Source organism: Heterodontus francisci, chromosome 37 (genome assembly GCF_036365525.1).
Source record: "Heterodontus francisci isolate sHetFra1 chromosome 37, sHetFra1.hap1, whole genome shotgun sequence".
Lineage (NCBI taxonomy): Eukaryota > Metazoa > Chordata > Chondrichthyes > Heterodontiformes > Heterodontidae > Heterodontus > Heterodontus francisci.
This window is the reverse complement of record NC_090407.1, coordinates 41,881,794-41,903,303: the sequence shown is the minus strand read 5'-3', so window position 1 is coordinate 41,903,303 and position 21,510 is coordinate 41,881,794. Positions and strand designations below refer to the sequence as shown.

Genomic DNA, 21,510 nt, shown 5'->3' with positions numbered 1-21,510 from the left:
GAGTGTCTGCAGAGACTCATCGACAGGATTGCGGCTGCCTGCGATGAATTTGGCCTAACCATCAGCCTCAAGAAAATGAACATCATGGGACAGGATGTCAGAAATGCTCCATCCATCAATATTAGTGACCACACTCTGGAAGTGGTTCAAGAGTTCACCTACCTAGGCTCAACTATCACCAGTAACCTGTTTCTCGATGCAGAAATCAACAAGCACATGGGACAGGGGTCCGCCGCTATGTCCAGACTGGCCAAGAGGGTGTGGGAAAATGGTGCACTGACACGGAACACAAAAGTCTGAGTGTTTCGAGCCCGTGTCCTCAGTACCTAGCTCTATGGCAGCGAAGCCTGGACAACGCATGTCAGCCAAGAGCGACGTCTCAACTCATTCCATCTTCGCTGCCTCCAGAGAATCCTTGGCATCAGGTGGCAGGACCTTATCTCCAACGCAGAAGTCCTCGAGGCAGCCAACATCCCCAGCATATACAACCTACTAAGCCAGCGGCGCTTGAGATGGCTTGGCCATGTGAGCCGCATGGAAGATGGCAGGATCCCCAAAGATGCATTGTACAGCGAGCCTGTCACTGGTATCAGATCCACCGGCCGTCCATATCTCCGCTTTAAATATGTCTGCAAACGCGACATGAAGTCCTGTGACATTGACAACAAGTCGTGGGAGTCAGTTGCCAGTGATCGCCAGAGCTGGCGGACAGCCATAAAGGTGAGGCTAAAGAGTGGCGAGTTGAAGAGATTTAGCAGTTGGCAGGAAAAAAGACAGAAGTGCAAGGACAGAGCCAACTGTGTAACAGCCCCAACACCCAATTTTATCTGCAGCACCTGTGGAACTGTGTCACTCTAGAATTAGCCTTTATAGCCACTCCAGGCGCTGCTTCACAAACCACTGACCACCTCCAGGTGCTTACCCATTGTCTCTCGAGACAAGGAGGCCAAAGACGATAGTAGTAGGATTTCAACTTCCCTAAATTCGACTGGGATAGTCGTAGTGCAAAAGGCTTAAAGGGGCTGAATTCTTAAAACGCATACAGGAGAGCTTTTGAGCCAGTATGTAGAAAGTTCTACAAGAGAAGGGGCAGTACTGCACCTAATTCTAGGGAATGAAGCTGGACAAGCGGTAGAAGTGTCAGTGGGGGTTCATTTCAGGGATAGTGACCATAACTCTAAGATTTAAGGTAGTTATGGAAAAGGACGAAGACGGAACAGAAATAAAGGTACTGAATTAGGGGTAGGCCGATTTCCGTGTGATAAAACAGGATCTGGCCAAACTGGACTGGGAGCAGCTACATCAGACCAGTGAGAGTCATTCAAAGAGGAAATAGTGAGAGTTCAGAGCCAACATGTACCCGTTAAGGTGAAGGGTAGGACCAACAAGTCCAGGGAACCCTGGACGTCAAGGGATATAGAGGATTGCATCAGGAAAAAAAAGGAGGCTTATGGCAGATTCAGAGTGCTGAAAACAGGGAAGGCCCTAGATGAGTATAGAAAGTGTAGGGGGGGGTACTTAAAAAAAGTAATTAGGAGACCGAAGAGGGGACATGAAAACACACTGGCCGGCAAGATAAAGGAAAAACCTGAGGCATTTTATAAGTATATTAAGGGCAAGAGGATAAGCAGGGAAAGAGTAAGGCCCATTAGGGGCCAAAGTGGCAATCTGTGTGGAGCCGGAGGATATAGGTGAGGTTTTAAATAATTACTTTTCATCTGTGTTCACTATGGAGAAGGACGATGTAGGTATAGAGATCAGGGAGGGGGATTGTGATATACTTGAACATATTAGTATTGAAAGGGAGGAAGTATTAACTGTTTTAGCAGGCTTAAAAGTGGATAAATCCTCAGGCCCAGATGAGATGTATCCCAGGCTGTTATGTGAGGCAAGGAGGAGATAGCAGGGGCTCTGACACAAATTTTCAAATCCTCTCTGGCCACAGGAAAGGTACCAGAGGACTGGAGGACAGCGACTGTGGTACCATTATTCAAGAAAGGTAGCAAGGATAAACCAGGTAATTACAGGCCGGTGAGTCTAATATCAGTGGTTGGGAAACTATTGGAAAAAATTCTGAGGGACAGGATTAATCTCCACTTGGAGAGGCAGGGATTAATCAGGGGTCATGCATGAGAAAAAAAATTAAGATTCGAGATGAAAAGCTGAGCTAGTATTCCCCTTCTGCAATCTAATTTGTCCATGGGAACTGTGTAGTATGCCTTCACTTAGATGATTACTCCTCTAGTGATCTGAAATGATTCCACAAACCCATCATCCATGCCACTAGAAAGATTGCTTGATCCCATCACACCAGACATCTTGTAATCTATTTTTGTCTCATTTTGATTTGACTCCCACTCTACTATTGAAATTGTATCTTGTTCTGTCTGCAGCCTTCCTACTACTCACACTCATAGTCCAGCCTTCAACACCACACACAGCCAGGCCAGACCTCAACAAGAGTTCGAGCTGTAACTTCAGCCTTGTACTACACCTGCCAGTCCAACCTGTCCCTTCTACACAACCCGACTAGCTTGAGTTATTTTTAGTTATGCATTATCTCCACTTTCCCCAATCATTAGTCCCATATCCATACTAGTTAGATCTTAGGATAAGCCTCAGCCCAGCTTTTGGCATCTTGTGAGACCTACGGGCTCAAAATGAACCCCATGTATTTATATTGACATATATTGCATGTATGTATAATCTATAAACATATATATATGCTTATAAAATCAGAAATGCACATATATATTGATACAACAACTTGCATTTATGTAGTGCCTTTAACGTAATAAAAGATCCGAAGGCTAACACAGAAGTGTTAACAAAATTTGGCACCGAGTCACATAGAGATATTAGGACTGGTGTCCAAAGCATGTTAAGGAGCATCTTAAAGGAGAGAGGGGTAGAGATATGGAGAGGTTCAGAGAGGGAATTCCAGAGCTTAAGGCCCAGGCAGCTAACAGCAAGGCCATCAATGTTAGGAGTGGGTGAGAATTGAGATGCACAAGAGACTAGATTTAGAAGAATGCAGAAATCTCAGACAGTTATATTGTAAATCTAACTTTTATATACAATACATGCATATTCAGTTTCATCCAATATGCTGTGTATGCTTCTTAGTTCCTATGATGCACAAGTGACACACATATATTTACTTATGTAACTACTGAACATCCACAGATTTATTTGCTTAAGTGATAGTATTAAGCAAGCAACACAGAGGAGCCCACTACTATCCTCTCCATGAGCACCTCCACTGGGCAACCACATGTACTGACTGAAGATTATAAGCTTTGTAATCTGAACCAAAAAACGCAAACAGATGAAAAGCTGTGACTTACAAACCAGATTTTAAAAATTGTACTACAGTGTATACATCTGTTCAGTGATCGCTAAAAAATATTCTTCGGATTAACATGGCAACAGCTTAATTTACACAAATCATAAAATGTCAGGCTGAAAAATCGCCTTGTTGTAAATAGAATGACCAGCAGCACAGGTAAGTTCACTCAAACATCAAAAAATCCAGCATCCGAGGACTTGCCCCGTTATGGGAAATTAAAATGGGTTAACACTTCACATACCTGAGTGTTTGGATTTCATGTGTATGTGCAACAATGCTTGTGTGGCAAAGGTGTCTTTACAGTTCTCACACTCCAACATCTTGATATCTGAGAGAATCAAGTGCAATATTGCATCAAAAGAGAAAGCCGACGGTGTTAGAATTAATTGTCAATGACTGATATAGTTTCTGTTGCTACCAATGATGCATTCTATATTGAACACAGTTTAATATTAACTGGTACTTTAATAGTTAATGGTCGGGGTTTTCCACTTCTGCCATCACCAGCCTGCGACTTTCCACCCAATCACTTTAATAATGGGAAAATCAGGGGTTGGTGAGTGCATAAGTGGAAAACATGGCCAAATAAATACCACTTTTTAAATAAAAGAATTGTGTACAGAGTAACAACTGATCTGAGCTGAATTTGCACCCTCTTCCAATACTGACAGTCAGGATACATTGGATAAGTTACAGTACGAAACATTCACTAGGCTGAACTGCGGGGCCAGAATAGGGCTTGGATTCAAATCACTGGCATTTTGAAAATTGTGCATAATGTTTGAAGCAATTACACCTACATTTATACAGCAAGTACATGTGCAATATTTACAATGAAAGGCAATTCATATTGCAACTCACAATTGCCTCTCATTAAAGTGTTTACAGACTGAAATTAATCAATGCTTTGGAAGAGTTTATTACTATAGATATTACTATTGCTTTACTATAGTCAGAGGCCTAGAAGCAGGGTATTAAACAGCTGTACCTATAAGCGGGGAAATGCAGGGAAGAAGCTACAATTAAAAAAAAATGAACGTACTGCACATTACAGCCAAAAGAGTACCACATATGGCAGAACTCTATTAAAATCTACATCTGGGAAAAAGTCTGGTTAAAATTGCAATATCATACTTTGATTTGACACTAAAGTACAGTCCAAGGAGGCCAAGAAAAGGATGTTGCTTCCCCTCCAAGATACCCACACTTCCTCCCCAGGGTGTAGTTCCATGGGTGCCACAACCTCCAGTAGTTCACCAAGTTCATACACAAGTCGACAGTGTGTGATCATAAGTTAGAGAGCTGTTGCAGCTGAACCATAACTTGCACACTCTTCAACCAAAGTATGAATAATTTTGCTGCAACCTAACCTGGCGCCCCCAGGCTTGCTATTGCGACTCACCATCAACACTGCCTCAACTGACATCAATTAACATCCCAGACAAGGGATCAAGCATAGGGCTTTCCTCCTCTGTTTAGCAAAGATCAAACTACACATTCATGCTGAGATCAAGCGATGGTACAAAACCAGAAAAAAAATGTTACCCGAATGGTCAGACTTCATGTGCTTATTCAGAGCAGTTGTGCTCCCAAAGGACTTTTCACATGCTGAGCACACCAGAGTGGCAAACTTCGGAGAGCGGTGATTTTGTGCTGCAAAGATGTCGGGATGGTGGGTACGATTATGATACCACAATCCAGAGAGTTGCTGCAAAAGAAATCATAAAAGTACACGTTAGAACATGAGAAACGACAAGGATGAGAAAGGGCAGGGTGGCCCTCTATGGCTCCAGTTCACTCAGCCTCTCTTCTAATTGTATTTTCAACAGTTCTGTCTTGAATTTTAACTTACCTGGTCAGTTATTCAAATACTTAACCTGTTCGTAAAGAAATTTCAGTAAAGTGGATACTGGGAAATAATCTTAATTTCACGCTGTGAAGGATATCAACTACAGCCCAAGGAGACCAGTGAAGAAATGCTGTTGCTCCTCCCTGAATTTTTTTTTTTACACCTCTCTCGGCCATGAACTTGGCAACTGGAGTATCGTGGGACCTGAAATACTGCAGCTATCAACTCCTACTAATCAGAAGTACTGTATAATGAACGAATCATACATCCACTATGTTCCAACTCTGAACCATGCTGTATATTAAGGCAACACCTTAATTCACTGACCTACAATAACAAACACAGAATCATACAGCACAGGAGGTGGCCATTCGGCCCATCAGCTCTTTGGCACACCCATCCAATTAATCCTGCTCTTTCCCCTTGTCCTGTAAATTTGTTACCTTCAGGTATTTATTCAATTCCCTTTTAAATGAATCTGCTTCCAACACCCTTTCAGCCAGTGCATTCCAGACCACACTATGTAAAAAAAATGTTTCCTCATGTGGCCTCTGGTCCTTTTGCCAAGCACCTTAATGCTGTGCCCTCTGCAACTGTAAACAGTTACTCCTTATTTACTCTATTAAAACCCTTCATGATTTTGAAGAGCTGCCCTTTACTTTCTCTGCAGTATGGTTTATCTCGCATTTCACTTTAGTAAATCTCTTCTGCACCCTCTCTAAGGTCTTAACATCCTTCCTAAAGTGTGGTGCCCAGAATTGAGTATAATATTCCAGTTGAGGCCTAACCAGTGTTTTATAATGGTGCAGCATAACTTCCTTGCTTTTGTACTGTATTCCTCTATTAATAAAGCCAAGGATCCCATATGCTTTTTTTAAAATCAGTCTTCTCAACTTCAAGGATTTGTGTACATACACCCCCCAGGTCTCTCCCTTCCACCAACCTTTTAAAATTGTACCATTTAGTTCATATTACCTTTCCTCATTCTTCCCACCAAAATGCATCACTTCACACTTTTCTGTGTTAAATTGCATCTGCCGTGTGAAAGCCCATTTCACCAGTTTGTCTACGTCCTCCTGAAGTCTGTTCCTTTCCTCCTCATTGTTTACTACATTTCTGAGCTTCGTACTGTCTGCAAGCTTTGAATGCCCTGTATACCCAACTCCAGATCATTAATATGTAGCAAAAAGAACAGTGATCCGAACATCAACTACTGGAGGACACCACTGTATACTTCCCTAGTCTGAAAACTGGCCGTTCACCACTACTCATTGCTTTCTGTCCCTAAGTCAATTTTGCATCCATGCTGCCACTGTCCCTTTAATTTATGGTGCTTTAAATTTGATATGTCAATGATGTGGTATTTTGTCAACAGCCTTTTGAAAGTCCATATACACATCTACCATACTGTCCTCATCAAACCTCGCCATTACTTTATCAAATAACTTAAAATCAGTTCTGATGAAAGGTCATCAACCTGAAACGTTAACTGCTTCTCTCTCAACAGATGTTGCCAGGCGTAAGTATTTCCAGCAGTTTCTGTTTCTATTAACTTAAAATCAGTGCTTTCATTCATTAGCTCATACTTTTCTGAATGCTCAATAATTCTGTCCAGGATTATAGTCTCAAGTTTCCTCTGTGAGTATTTTGAGGTGGAACATCACATTCTCCCTTTGTAAATAAGAAAATTAAGATTTATGCAGCTTCAGTCTTTGTATTTATATAATGCCTATCATTCAGGCCCCCAACTGCCAAGCATGAGGCATATTAATTTCGCCACATGGACATTAAATTTCAAACTGTTGCTGAAGTGAAGAAAGGACTTGCTTTAAATAAAAAAATTGCCAAATCTTGGATGGAAAGACATTGGTTTAGTGGCAGGAGGCAGAGAGTAATGGTCAAGGGTTGTTTTTGCGAGTGGAAGCCTGTGACCAGTGGTGTACTGCAGGGATCGGTGCTGGACCCTTGCTGTTTGTAGTGTACATTAATGATTTATTTATTTTATTTTATTTATTTAGAGATACAGCACTGAAACAGGCCCTTCAACCCACCGAGTCTGTGCCGACCAACAACCACCCATTTATACTAACCCTACAGTAATCCTATATTCCCTACCACCTACCTACACTAGGGGCAATTTACAACAGCCAATCTGCAAGTCTTTGGCGGTGGGAGGAAACCGGAGCACCCAGTGAAAACCCACGCGGTCACAGGGAGAACTTGCAAACTCCGCACAGGCAGTACCCAGAATCGAACCCAGGTCCCTGGAGCTGTGAGGCTGCGGTGCTAACTACTGCGCTGCATATTTAAACATAAATATAGGAGGTATGATCAGTAAGTTCACAGATGACACGGAAATTTGTGGTGTCATAAATAGTGAAGAGGAAAGCCTTAGATTATAGGACGATATAGATGGGCTGGTAAGATGAGCGGAGATGTGGCAAATGGAATTTAATCCTGAGAAGTGTGAGGTGATGTAGTTTGGGAGGACTAACAAGACAAGGGAATATACAATGGATGGTAGGACCCTAGGAAGGACAGAGGGTCAGAGGGACCTTGGTGTACTTGTCCATAGATTACAGGTAGATAAGGTGGTTAGGAAGACATATGGGATACTTGACATTATTAGCCAAGGCACAGAATATAAGAGCAGGGAGGTTATGATGGAGCTGTATGAAATGCTCGTTAGGCCACAGCTGGAGTACTGTGTACCGTTCTGGGCACCACACTATAGGAAGGATGTGATTGCACTGGAGAGGGTGCAGAGGAGATTCACCAGGATGTTGCCTGGGCTGGAGCATTTCAGCTATGAAGAGAGACTGAAAAGGCTAAGGTTGTTTTCCTTAGAGCAGAGAAGGCTGAGGGGAGATATGATTGAGGTATACAAAATTATGAGGGGCATTGATAAGTTAGATAGGAAGAAACTTTTTCCCTTAGCGGAGGGGTCAATAACCAGGGGGCATAGATTTAACGTAAGGTGCAGGAGGTTTAGAGGGGAATTGAGGAAAAAAAATTTCACCCAGAGGGTGGTTGGAATCTGGAACACACTGCCTGAAGAGGTGGCAGATAAGCACTTGAAATGACATAGCATACAAGGCTACGGGCCAAGTGCTGGAAAATGGGATTAGAATAGTTAGGTGCTTGATGGCCAGCACAGACACGATGGGCCGAAGGGCCTGTTTCAGTGCTGTATAACTATGACTCAAGCCTGTTTGTGCTGGTTTCTTTGCCTTATAGTTGGAAACAGTGAACAAGGATTCCCCACTGGGGAGCTAAAAACATTGTGTCTAAAAATTAAACCCTGTTATAGTAACACCAGGTGAAGGCTGTAAGGGAACCCTAGACCTCTTTCTCACCTGGTCGTAACAGCACCTTTCACGACCACCAGACATCTCAAAGTCCTTTACAGTCAATGAAGTACTTTTGAAGTGTAGTCACTGTTGTAAGATAGGAAACGTGGCAACCAACTTGGGCACAGCATATACCCACAAACAGCAATGTGGTAATGACCAGATAATCTGTTTTTGTGATGTTTATTGAGGGATAAATATTAGCCAGGATACCAGGGATAACTCCCTGCTCTCCTTCAAAATAGTGCCATGGGATCTTTTACATCCATCCAAGCAGGCAGATGGGGCCTCGATTTAACGTCTCATCCGAAAAACGGCACCTCTGAAAGTGCAGCACTCCCTCCGCACTGCACCGGAGTGTCAACCTTGATTTTTGTGTTCAAGCCCTGGAATGGGTCTTGAACTCGGAGCCTTGAGATTCAAAGGTGACAGTGGTAACAACTCAGCTACAGCTGAATGGAAGGATCCTCATGTCAGAGAACAAAGATAGGTCCAGAGCCATCAACAATGAAAATTCAGTAAAATGACTGCATTTATGTTCAATATTAACAGCCTTTTTAATTACCCCTTGGCTAGAGTTCAAGAGTGTGCCTCATGGAAAACATTTTGGGGTCTGAATTTGTCACACATAGGGCCCTACAATCCATCACGTCCAACAGGCATATCTCCAAGGAAAAATGTCAAAGCTCCTGCCTCCAATTTATCCATCTGTTGACAACATACAAGCTTTCTTAGTGACAAGTAACTAATGACTGAAAATGACAAAATGGATCAAAACAATCTAGCAAGTAAACCTGGCCCAAAACTGATTCAAGATGTGTGACAGGAAGTTCAGAGGATCGCTCTGCCTTGACCTACCTGACTTAAGATTTAAAAGGCATTTCCAACTTGCTCCAGTATGCACGAAGTACAGTTCCGGCAGCATTTTGAACAGAGAGATGAAGCTCAGAAAATAGAAGTTGTAGCAATCCACGCGAGAGGCAGAATGAGTTGTGTGTGATCTGCTACTTATACACAACAGGGTGCCAAATCAAGAATGGATTAGGACTGTTTTTGATGAAGGGAGACCTGAAACGTTAACTCCTCTGTTCTCTCCACAGATGACCCGCCAAGCGTTTCCAGCATTTTCTACTGTTTCAGTTTCCAGTCTCTGCAGTTTTTTGTTGGTTTAAATGGTTTTAATTTAATAGTGACAGCGTCATAGTTGTTTTGCCCCACAGATTATTCAGGTGGACGTGCAGGTTAACAAATATAGGGTTTTATACATACTTTTTAAAAACCCACAAAAGATTGTGGTACAGCAGCTGACATCTAACTGGATCAGTGAAATTTTTCAATGCATCGAAACTTCACCACATTGAAAACTTTGCTTCCGGTCCAGTCTAATTCTCCTGCACTCCCCACATTTCTTTTCTACTGTCCCAGGATAGCTCCACAAACAACAATTGCATTCTTAAATGCAGCATTCCATCAAGACTGCAGTAGGCTCCTCTAGCACTCTCCAGCATCAGTCTGCTGCTCTCCCTTTCTCAGTTTAAAGAGCAGGACAGGTAGTGTAAGGCTAAGTCAGAACATTATACTAGGTTGTCTGTTTGAACTTGGCAGGTTCAGTGATAATAGAAAGCATCATCTTAGTGTTGCTCCATCACTGATGAGAAAAGAAGTTCCCTATTCCACTTGGCAATAAAATTGTAAGATAAGTATTGCCTCCAAGTTGTAATCAGACTTCATGCATTTATTGGGGTTACTTTACAAAGACATGTCATACACACCTCTATACTACGTTTGTGAAGGCTTTTGAATTCATCAAATCAGAAATGAATGTTTAAACAGTAGTACAATTTTTTAAACTCAACAATATCTTTGGTTACTTAGCCTGTCAGCTTGGCTCAGTTGTATCACACTCTTGGCTCTGAGTAAAAAGGCTGTAGTTCAAGCCCCACTCCAATAATTCAGAACATAATCTAGGCAGACTTTTTGGTGCAGCAGAGGGAGTGCTGGAATATTGACGGTGTTGTGTTCTGAGTAGGTTAAATTGAGGCCCAGTCTTCCTGTTCGACTGGATCAAGAATATCCCTTGGCACAATCTGAAGAGCAGGGAGTTCTCCTGATGTCTTGGCCAATGTTCTTGACCTCGACCAAACATCACTAACAACTTTTCGTATGTGGGGCTTTGTTGTGCCACGTTTTGCTGCAGAAGAACAGTGCCAGCATTTCAAAAATTCATTGGCTGTGAAGCCTGGAGAAGCTGAATGATGCAATACGTTCAAATCTTTCATTACAGGAATTCTAAAGAGAGGATAAAAGTGGGGATGCATGAATCTCGCCTTTGTGCACTTCTAACTAAGCTACCTGCACTGTGATCACAAGTGGGTTTAAAAAAAAAATTCTTTCATTACCGCATATATCATTTGTATCACAAAACAAGCAGCATTTACCATTTTAAAACAATGAACCTTAAGGTCCCCCATAGGTTCAGTGGATAGGTGTAATCTGCTGCCATAGTAGTCAACAGAGTCCAAAGTTCAAATACTCCATCTATATCTAAGTGTCAGCCTGGGGTCAGTGGTAGCCCTCTGCCTTTTGAGACTGAAGGCAGTGAGCTTAAGTCCCACTCAAGAGAGGTGAACACAAAATCTGGGCTGACACTCTAGTGCAGTACTGAGGGAGTGTCACACTGTTGGAAGTGCCATGTTTCGAATGGGATGTTCAACAGAGGCCCCACTTGCCTTCTCGAGTAGACACAAAAGATCCCATGGCACTAGTAAAAGACAAGACTTGGCGAGTTGCTGCAGTGCATCTTGTAGATGGTACACACTGCTGCCACTGTGCACAGGTGGCAGATGAAGTGAATAGTTAAAGTGGTGGCCATTCAAGCAGGCTGCTTTGTCCTGGATGGTGTCAAGTTTGAATGTTGTTGGAGCTGCACTCATCTGGGTAAGGGGACAGTATTCCATCATACTCCTGACTTTTGCCTTGGAGGTAGTGGACAGGCTTTGGGGAGTCAGGTGAGTTACTAGCAGCAGAATTCCCAGCCTCTGACTTGCTCTTGTAGCCACAAGTATTTATGTGGCTACTCCAGTTAAATTTCTGGTCAATGGCGATCGCAGGATGTTGGTGGTGGGTGATTCAACAATGCTACGGCCATTGAACATCAAGGAGAGACAGATTCTATCTCGTTGGAAATGGTCACTGCCTGACATTCGTATGGCACAAATATTACTTTCCACTTATTAGCCCAAAGCTGAATGTTGTACAAGTCTTGCTTGCATGCAGGATCTGAGGAATTGCAAATGGTACTGAACATTGTGCAATCGTCAGCGAACATCTCCACTTCTGACCTTAGGATGGAGGGGAAAGTCACTGATGAAGCAGCTGAAGATGCTTGGGCCTAGACACTACCCTGAGGAATGCCTGCAGTGATATCCTGGGACTGAGATGATTGGTCTCCAACAACTGCAACCCTTGTGCCAGGTATGACTCCAACCAGTGGAGAGTTTCCCCCCAACTCCCATTGACCAACTTTGCTGGGGCTCCTTGATGGCACACTTAGCCAAATGTTGCCTTGACGTCAAGGGCAGCCACTCTCACCTCACCTCTGGAATTCAGCTCTTGCCCACGATTGGACCACGGCTCTAATGAGGTCTGCAGTCAAGTGGCCCTGGCAAAACTCAAACTGGACCTCGGTGAGCATGTTATTGCTGAGTAAGTGCCACTTGCAAGGTGCCGTCGACAGGGCTATCATTTTGCTAATGATTGAGAATAGACTGATGGGGCAATAACTGGGCAGAATGGATTTATTCTGCTTTTAGTGGACAGGACATATCTGGTGGATTTTCCACACTATCGAGTAGATGCCAGTGTTGTAGCTGCATTGGAACAGTTTGGCTGGAGCGCGGCCAATTCTGGAGCACAAATCTTCTGTTCAACAGTCAGGATCTTGTCAGAACCCATAGTCTTTGCTGTATCCAGTGTTTTGAGCAATTTCTTGATATCATGTGGGGTGAATTGAATTGGCTGAAGACTGGCATCTGTGATGCTGGGGACCTCATGTGAAGGCCACTTGGCACTTCTGGCTGAAGATAGCTGCAAATGCTTCAGCCTTGTCTTTTGCACTGATGTGCTAGGTTTCCCCTTCATTGAGGATGGGGATATTTGTGGAGCCTCCTCCTCCTGTTAATTGCTAATTGTCCACCACCATTCACAACTGGATGCGGCAGGACTGCAGAGCTTATTTATTTTTATTTTTTTATTTGGATCTGATCTGTTGGTTGTGGATTGCTTTGCTTTATCACATGTTGCTTTTGCTGTTGAGCATGTATGTAGTCCTGTGTTGTAACTTCTCCAGGTTGGCACCTAATTTTTAGGTATGTCTGGTGCTGCTCCTGGCGTGTTCTCCTGCACTGTACACTGAAAGAAGGTTGATCCCTTGGCTTGATGTTAACGGTTGAGTGAGGGATATGCTTGGCCATGAGATTACAGATTGTGGTTGAATACAAATCTGTTGCTGCTAATGGCCCATAGCATGAATGCCCAGTTTTTAGCTGCTAGATGTGTCCTGAATCTATCCCATTTAGCACCATGGTAGTGCCACACAACACGATGGAGCGTATTCTCAGTGTGAAGACGGGACTTCATCGCCACATGGAGTCTGCAGTAGTCACTCCCACAAATACTGTCATGGACAGATGCATCTGTGACAGATAGATTGAGATCAAGTAGGTTCTCCCCTCCTGTTGGCTCCCTCACCACCTGCCGCAGGCTCAGTCTAGCAGATATGTTCTTCAGGATTCGGCCAGCTCCGCCATTAGTAGTGCTACGTGAGCCACTCTTGGTGATGGGCATTGATGGCCGCCCCCCCCCCCCCCACCCACCCTCAGAGTACATTTTTTGTGCCCCTTCTACCTTCAGTGCTTCTTCCAAGTGGTGTTCAACATGGAGGAGCACTGATTCATCAGCTGAGGGAGAGTGGTAGGTGGTTTCCTTGCCCACATTTGACGTGATGCCCTGAGACTTCATGGGGTCGAAATCAATGCTGAGGACTCCCTCACGATTGTATACCACTGTGCTGCCACCCAGAGATGGTGATGGAGGAGTCTGGGACATTGGATGTAAGGTATAATGCGGTGAGTATGACTATGTCTGTTTGTGAGTAGTCTGTGGGACAACATTCCCAATTATGGCACAGGTCCCCAGACATTAGTGAGGACTTTGCAGGGTTGACTGGGCAAGGTGTGCTTTTGTTGTTTCTGGTGCCTTGGTTGATGCCAGGTGATCCATGCACTTTAATTCTTTTTCAACAATTCCTACATGGTTTGATACAACTGGGTGGCTAGCTCAGCCATTTCAGAGGGCAGTTAAGAGTCACTACATTGCTGTGGGTCTGGTGGCACATGGGGACCAGACCAAGTAAGGACCTTCCCCAAAAGACATCAGTGAACCAGATGGGTTTTTATGGCAATCCAGTAGCTTCATCATCACCATTACCAAGACGAGCTATTTATTCCAAAGTTATTAATTAATTGAATTTAAATTCCACCAGCTGCCATGGTGGGATTTGAATTGGTATCTTCGGACCTCTGGATTACTAGTCCAGAATCATGACCACTACACCACCGTTCCCGCAGTGACTACACTTGAATGAATGTAAAACATTTGGAATTATGTAAATTCAAGTTATTTCTTTGTATCGAGTTCATCAATTTGTCAGCAATGACAAGAAATAAGCTGGCTTCCACTACTGGTCGCTGTCCAATAACCACCACTGAAAAGTGCATACACAGACAGCAACAGGCTCAGCTGAGATGCTGCCCCCATCTCTATATCCAGCCAACACTCACCATCAGGTCTTCACAAAGAATAGCCATCAGGCTGAGATAGTGGAGGGCTCCTGCTACCTAAGAAGCCGTATTTCAGAATGAATTATTGACTTCAGAAGAAAGAATTTGGGGACAAAGTAGTGAAACTGAATACTTTTGTGTGGATATTCACCTCTAAAGAAGTGAAAAGTAATTACCATATTAACTATATAAGAAACCATAACCGGCCAATTTTTACCTTCCCTTGTTCAAGGACTTAAGGTCAACCATCACCTTCACAATGGCCATCTCAACACAAACCAGGAATCAAATCCGTTACCCTCCTGGCTCAAGTAGCTTTCATATTCAACCACAGGATTCATTTATTCATAAAACATCAAGAGCCCATTTTTACAGCATAATACTCTAAATGGGACTGACAGATCAGATCTCCAACTAAGTATTTTGGCTATGTGCACACAATTATTTACAGGCAGAAATTATAATGTCCAAATTGGTGCTCAGTTCATTTAATATATTTGGACTCTACCATATGAGGGAAACTGAAAGGGCTTCCTGGGACAAAACAATCTTATGTTGCGCAACATAATATGACATGATATAATTTAGGTATTTATCTATAGTAACTTTGCAGACCATTGTTACTGTACATGAACAAATCACACGCAAACCCAAAACGTTGGAATGTGGTCCCATGTTTTGTTCTGAGAATCTGTGCCCAAACTGCCCACCTGATAGGCCTTGTCACAAATTTCACAGTTATATGGTTTCCCACCAATATGCGTGACCATGTGCCTTTCGAGAAGCGATGGTGCACTAAAGTTCTTGCCACATATGTCACAGGGATTGTACTCAGGGGGATGAACTTCCTGGATGTGCTTCTTGTGCTCCTCGAGAGTTGGAAAACTCATCCTGCACTTCTGACAATCATACGGGTCTTCAACATCTGCAAAAAAAAAAAATCAGAAAATACTCACATCACTGGGGACGGGGGTGTTGGGGGGGCGGGGTGCAGGGGGGTCGGAAGCACTCCTGCTCCTCCTGGCCCACCAACAGTGCTATAAAGTTACTGCCAGGTTTCTGGAGGCCAGGGAAACCAGCCGGCCACAGTTAAACCTACAAAGCATGTTAAATATGAGGCTCCCAGCCTCATTAAAACATTTAAATTGCCAACCTCCACCTCCCCAACAATCCCAGAAGTGGGTGGGCTGGTGGAGGGCTGAGTTTTTCTTTTAATTTTAACATCTCACCCAGCCCCAATCCACCTGTTTCTGGGGGTCAAAATTCACCTCTTTATCTCAGTTAACATTTTATCAAAAATATTCTTCCTGTTTTCTCATAGCCTGAATGTCGCTGTTCCATCACCATAACCTCAAGAAAAGGGATTTAAACAGTTGACTAAATTTTTTTCAAAAAAAACCCACAAAATTAGAACAAGAACCTCTGCATTTGTAATAGTCTATTCGTTATGAACTTTATTACTTACTTTTGACACTGATGTAGTGCCATTGAAACTAAAACCAATTATCCACAGGTTGTGTTTCCAGACACCCTCAGCAGTTACAGAGTTTGCATGTGAGATTTCTCACTTGTTTACAGATGGAAGAGTAATGGAGCATCAACGTCAATTGGTGGAGAGGCTGTGGTGTAGTGGTAATGTCACTGGACTAATAATCCAGAGCCCAGGCTAATGCTTTGGGGACAGGGGTTCAAATCCCACCACGGCACATGGTGAAATTTGAAACGGCACATGGTGAAATTTGAATTCAAGTAATAAAGATAGCCTAATGGTGACCATGAAACCATGGTCAATTGTTGTAAAAACACATGTGTTTCACTAATGTCTTTTAGAGAAAGGAAATCTGCTGTCCTTACCTAGTCTGGCCTACATGTGGTTGACTCTTAAAATGCCCTCTGAAATGGCCTGATAAGCCACTCAGTTCAAGGGCAATTAGGGATGGGCAATAAATGCTAGCCTAGCCAGCGGTGCCCACATCCCACAAATGATTTAAATAAAACAGCGGGCTTCTTCTAAACCAGACATTCTCAAGCTTTATGCTTCTGAGGCCCCCCTCCCATGTTATAAAAATGCCACAGACGCCCTAAAATACAGCTGACTTTTCGGTATAAAATCAGTTATACAATTCTTGCCTGTCCAATTAAAGTATTTTTTAAAAAGTCTTCAATCACGCATATACTAACACTGAAGTATTGTTTTCATAATCTCACTCAAGACAAATATAGGTATTTCGTCCAGGTGGTAAGCAGTTAAATTTTGGGTGAAAGCTTTTTTTCTAGTTATTTTTGGTGGACCTCTTCACGGATATCGGTTGAAATCCCTGCTCTAAACCTTTAAAAAATTTTCGGATATTGCTGCCATTCATCCAAACAACACTGAATTTTCCTAAATAACCTTTGTTTCAGCCCTCATGAGCAAGGAATTTGAAGCCAGAAAATTACTGACCAGATTTGCACATCTTTTAGATTAATAAAGTACACTCTACTCGCTGACTTCATGTCAAAACACGATGTCAGGTTCCACATGAATGCTGATGACACCCAGCTCTACCTGACCGCCATCTCTCCTGCCCCACCCACTGCCTTATTGTCATGCTACATGTCAGACATGCAGTATTCTCCTTAAATATTGGGAAGACAAATTACTGTCTTCAGTCCCTAGTAACCAACATCTCCCTCACTGGCCACTGAGGCTGAACCAAACTGTTCGTAACCTTGACACACTATTTGCCCCTGAACTGAGCTTCTGACTTCATATCCTCTCCATCACCAAGACTATCTACTTCCGCCTCCATAATATCGCCAGTCTTCACACTTGCATCAGCTGATCTGCTCCCGGAAACATAATTAATACCTTTGTTACCTCCTGGTCAGCCTCCCATCTTGCATACTCTGTAAACTTGAGCTCCTCCAAAACTGTGCTGCCAGTATCCTAACTCACACCATGCCCCATTCACCCATCATCCCCATGTCAGCTGACTTACATTGGCTCCCAGTCCAGCAACGTTTCAATTTTAAAATGATATTCCTTGTTTTCAAATCCTATCTGACATCTTCTCCAGCCTTACAACTCTCCGAGGTTTCAGTGCTCTTTAAATTCTGGCCTCTTATTCAAGCTCTATTTTCATCACTCCACCATTGGTGGCCATGCCTTCAACTGCCTAGGCCTTAAGTTCTGGAAATCACTCTCTAAATCTCTCCACCTTTAAGATGCTCCTTAAAACCTGTATCTTAGACTCAGCTTTTGGTCACCTGCCCTAATTTCTCCTTATGCGTCTTTATGTCAAATTTTATTTGATAAAGCTCCTATGAGGTGTCTTGGGAGGTTTCACTACGTTAAAGGTGCCATATAAATGCAAGTTGTTGTACTGACAGCAAAACCCTCAGTTAGCTGAATGCCCAAATATTACATTCCTCCAATCAAGTACTCGAAAGGCCAGGAATATAATATTGGTATGTTGTAAATTAGCTAGGCTGTGTCCACCAGGGCAGTTGCTTTGAGAGAGAGAGAGAGAGAGAGAGTGAGGAAAAGTGCTATCAACAGAGAAAAACAAAATGTATGAGAGCCAAACACAGAGGGGAAAAAACAAAGGCAGAGAGCCACTCAAAAAAGCAGAGAGGGTGTCGTGAAGTAAGACCATTTTATTTTAACTGTGACCAAAGCTGTAACACCATGAGTTTCATGCCATTACATTCCTGTCTTTACAAGTTATCCACTGACAGACTGTGAGCATCACCATGGCAGTTCCATAGTAAGTTATAACCAGCATGAACTGCAGGCAGATTCCTACAGAGCTGCACTACTCAATGTCTCCAGATAGCGATTTTCCCATTTAGCATCAGATTCTGGCTTCCTTCACTTTCCCCATTATTAATTCCTGGTGATTTATTCTTCAAAAGTTAATAAACTTAATCAACTGCCACCTGGAAATCCAATTTGATTAAACATTGCTGGATTAACCTCATCAACCAATTTTGTTACCTTCTGATAGATTTCATATGATGTGAAAGGCACTCAGAGCACTGCGATTCATTGTGTAAGTGCACATGAAAAGCAAAGCAATGAGGCAATGTGCAGCAGCTTTCAATTATGTTAGTGCAGAGGACCTCATTGATACTCACTGTGAAAGGAGCGTAGGTGCATGGAGAGTCCATTGGCCTGGCTGAATCCTTTGCCACATTCCCGGCAGACATACGGCTTATCCCCAGTATGGGTCCGTACATGGCGCGTCAATTCAATTGACTGGGCAAACACTGCGTCACAGTACTGACACCCGTACATTTTCCCTACAGAATTGTAAAAGGTTCAGAAGATTAAAAGGGGCTTTAAAAGACATGAAACAGACTCTGGAACAAAATAGTTCCTGCTAAGTTACAAAACTATCTGTTCCAAACAGAGGCAAAAACACTAAACCAGAACCACATAAGTTAAATTGCATAGGAAAGATTTTAATATAAAAACAGGTAATGAAATACGCCCAATCCTAACAACTCACGCAAAGGAACATTGGAACAGGAGTAGGCCATTCAGCCCTGAGCCTGTACTGTCACTCAATTAGATCATGGCTGATCTGTTTTAACTCCATCTGCCCGCCTTGGTTCTGTAACCTTTAATACCCTTGCCTAACAAATATCTCACTTTTTAAATTTGCAATTTACCCCCAACCTCAACAGCTTTTTGGGCGACAGAGTTCCAGATTTCCACGATCCTTTGGGAAGAAGTGCTTTTGGAGATCAGCCCTAAAGAGCATTATTTCTTATTTTAAGGTTATGCCCCTTGTACTGTACTCTTTCATCAGAGAAAATAGCTTCTCTTTATCTACCCTATCAAATCCTTTAATTATCCTGAACACCTCAATTAGATCACTCCTTAATCCTCTATAGTTAAGGGAATACAAGCCTATACTATGCAACTTGTCGTCATAATTTAATCCTTTTAGCTCTGGTATCATTCTGCTGAATCTGTGCTGCACGCTGTGATGCATCAGGGAGGGGGAAAGTTATCTGGGCACTTTGTTTCAGAAGGCAGTCAGTCACACCTCATAGGATAGCATCTTCTGATTTGCTCAGTGATCAGCACAGGAGGGTGTGACTGTGAGTGAGGCAGGTAAGGGGATCCAGAAGGAAGAAGTGGAGGAGCCTCAGCCCTTGCAATTGTCCAACAAGTTTGAGGTCCTTTCAGCTTGTATGGATGAGAAAAGTTCTCCCTGTGTCTGTGGGGGTTTCCTCCGGGTGCTCCGGTTTCCTCCCACAACCAAATGACTTGCAGGTTGATAGGTAAATTGGCCATTATAAATTTCCCCTAGTATAGGTAGATGGAAGGGGAATATAGGGACAGGTGAGGATGTGGTAGGAAGATGGGATTAGTGTAGGATTAGTATAAATGGGTGGTTAATGGTCGGCACAGACTCGGTGGGCCGAAGGGCCTGTTTCAGTGCTGTATCTCTAAAAAAAAAACTGACCATGGCAGCATAGTACAGGGAGCCATTCAAGCAGGGTGAGTAAATAGGAACATAGTGGTAGTAGGGGACAGTATAGTCAGGGGGATAGACGCAGGTCTCTGCAGACAAGAGTGAGAGCACAGAAGGCTGTGTTGCCAGGGTTCGGTACATCTGCTCAGGGTTGGAGAAGAACTTGCAGTGGGAGGGGAAGGATCCAGTTGCTGTGGTCCACGTGGGTACCAAAGACATTGGTAGACGAGGAAAGAGGTTCTGTATACAGAGAATGAGCAACTAGGGGTTAAATTAAAAAGAACCTCAGAGGTAATAATCTCTGGATTATTACCCGAGCAGGATAATTAAGATTACAGAGTGAAATGTGTGGCTCAAAGATTGGTGTGGGAGAAATGGGTTTCGATTCATGGGGCACTGGCACCCAGTACTGGACAAAGTAGGATCTGTACCGTTGGGACGGTCTTCACCTGAACCGTGCTGGGACCAGTGTTCTGGTGAGTCGTATAATCAAGGCGGTAGAGGGGACTTTAAACTAAACAGTGGGGGCAAAGCAGCAAGTGAGGGAAGATATGATAATTTAGAGAGAGGAGAAGGTAAGAGCAAGGCAGCAATAAGGGAATTGATAATCTGAGTGTGGCAGGAAGGGAAGTTTGGAGGGAAGCAAAACTGGTAACAGGAAGTAGAAAAGTAGTAAGTGAAATTAGAAGACAGACGAAGCGAAGGCAATCAAATAGGATCAGAATGCAGAATAATGTTAAAAAGACAAAATTAAGGGCACTCTCTCTGAATGTGCACAGCATTTGCAACAAAGTAGGTGATTTGAAAGCACAAATAGAGGTAAATGATCTTGATTTAATTGCCGTCACAGACTGGGTTACGACCAGGTGAGAAAGGGGTCTCGGGGTCCCCTCTCAGCCTTTGCCTGGTTTAACCGTAAGAGGGTTTAATTTTAAAAACACCCCGTTTTCAGCTTCTCCTCAGTGAATCCTTGTTCACTGGTTTCCAATTGTAAGGCAAAGAAATCAAACAGATTTTCTTAGATTTAAACAAGAAAGGTGGAAGTTCATTAATCTTGAACTCTAATTCGGTTAACGACTACAAATCGCAACGTGACCACGTTAGCATGCATGTGCGATAAACACACACGCAGATAGAGACAGAAAAGGTAGAAAGAATAACGGGGAAAGGTTTGAGGCAATAGCTGGGTGTATATATAGTTCAATATGGAGTCTTTGGTTGCCGGTAAGTCTTGCTGTTCGTTGGGGCGCAGTGCACGCTTTAACTTGTTTCGATGTAGGAGTCTCTTCTCTCTTGAGGTTTAAGTGACTTCAGTGGGTCTGGAGGTTTGTGAGAAAGCAAGAGGCAGTCAGGAGAGAGGCTCTCTTGTTCCAGGTGCAGTTGCAATCTGCAGTCTGTCTTCAAACTGTCCTGTGAGCACAATTCAAAACTCCAAGTTGGCCAGCAGGTTAGTCATGTGACTAATCCCTTATTTGGGAACAACCGTTCCTGCGGTTTGTGGATTTCAAAGCTCTCGGTGGGGGGTGTAGTGCTGTCTCTTACACTGACAAAATGTGGCTCACCATTGTCCAGACCAATCTCTGTTAATTGAATCAGTGAGCAATTCTTTTGTCTCTCCCAGCACTGTCTTAGTATGCAAATGTTCTCCAGCCAA

The 21,510-nt window shown here is 43.2% G+C and overlaps 1 protein-coding gene across 5 annotated transcripts in view; it reads right to left on the bottom strand.

The window, feature by feature from the left end:
* Nucleotides 1–21,510, bottom strand: part of zbtb40 (zinc finger and BTB domain containing 40) — a 120,398-nt gene that overhangs the window by 29,546 nt on the left and 69,342 nt on the right. For 4 of the 5 annotated variants that reach the window (XM_068017565.1, XM_068017563.1, XM_068017568.1 and 1 more), the window contains 4 exons: nucleotides 18,508–18,672; nucleotides 15,099–15,313; nucleotides 4,895–5,057; nucleotides 3,591–3,677 (listed from right to left, as the gene is read on the bottom strand). In XM_068017565.1, coding sequence (XP_067873666.1) covers nucleotides 3,591–3,677; nucleotides 4,895–5,057; nucleotides 15,099–15,313; nucleotides 18,508–18,672 — 630 coding nt within the window. The remainder of the gene's footprint in view (nucleotides 1–3,590; nucleotides 3,678–4,894; nucleotides 5,058–15,098; nucleotides 15,314–18,507; nucleotides 18,673–21,510) is intronic. The other variant, XM_068017567.1, reaches the window with a different exon arrangement.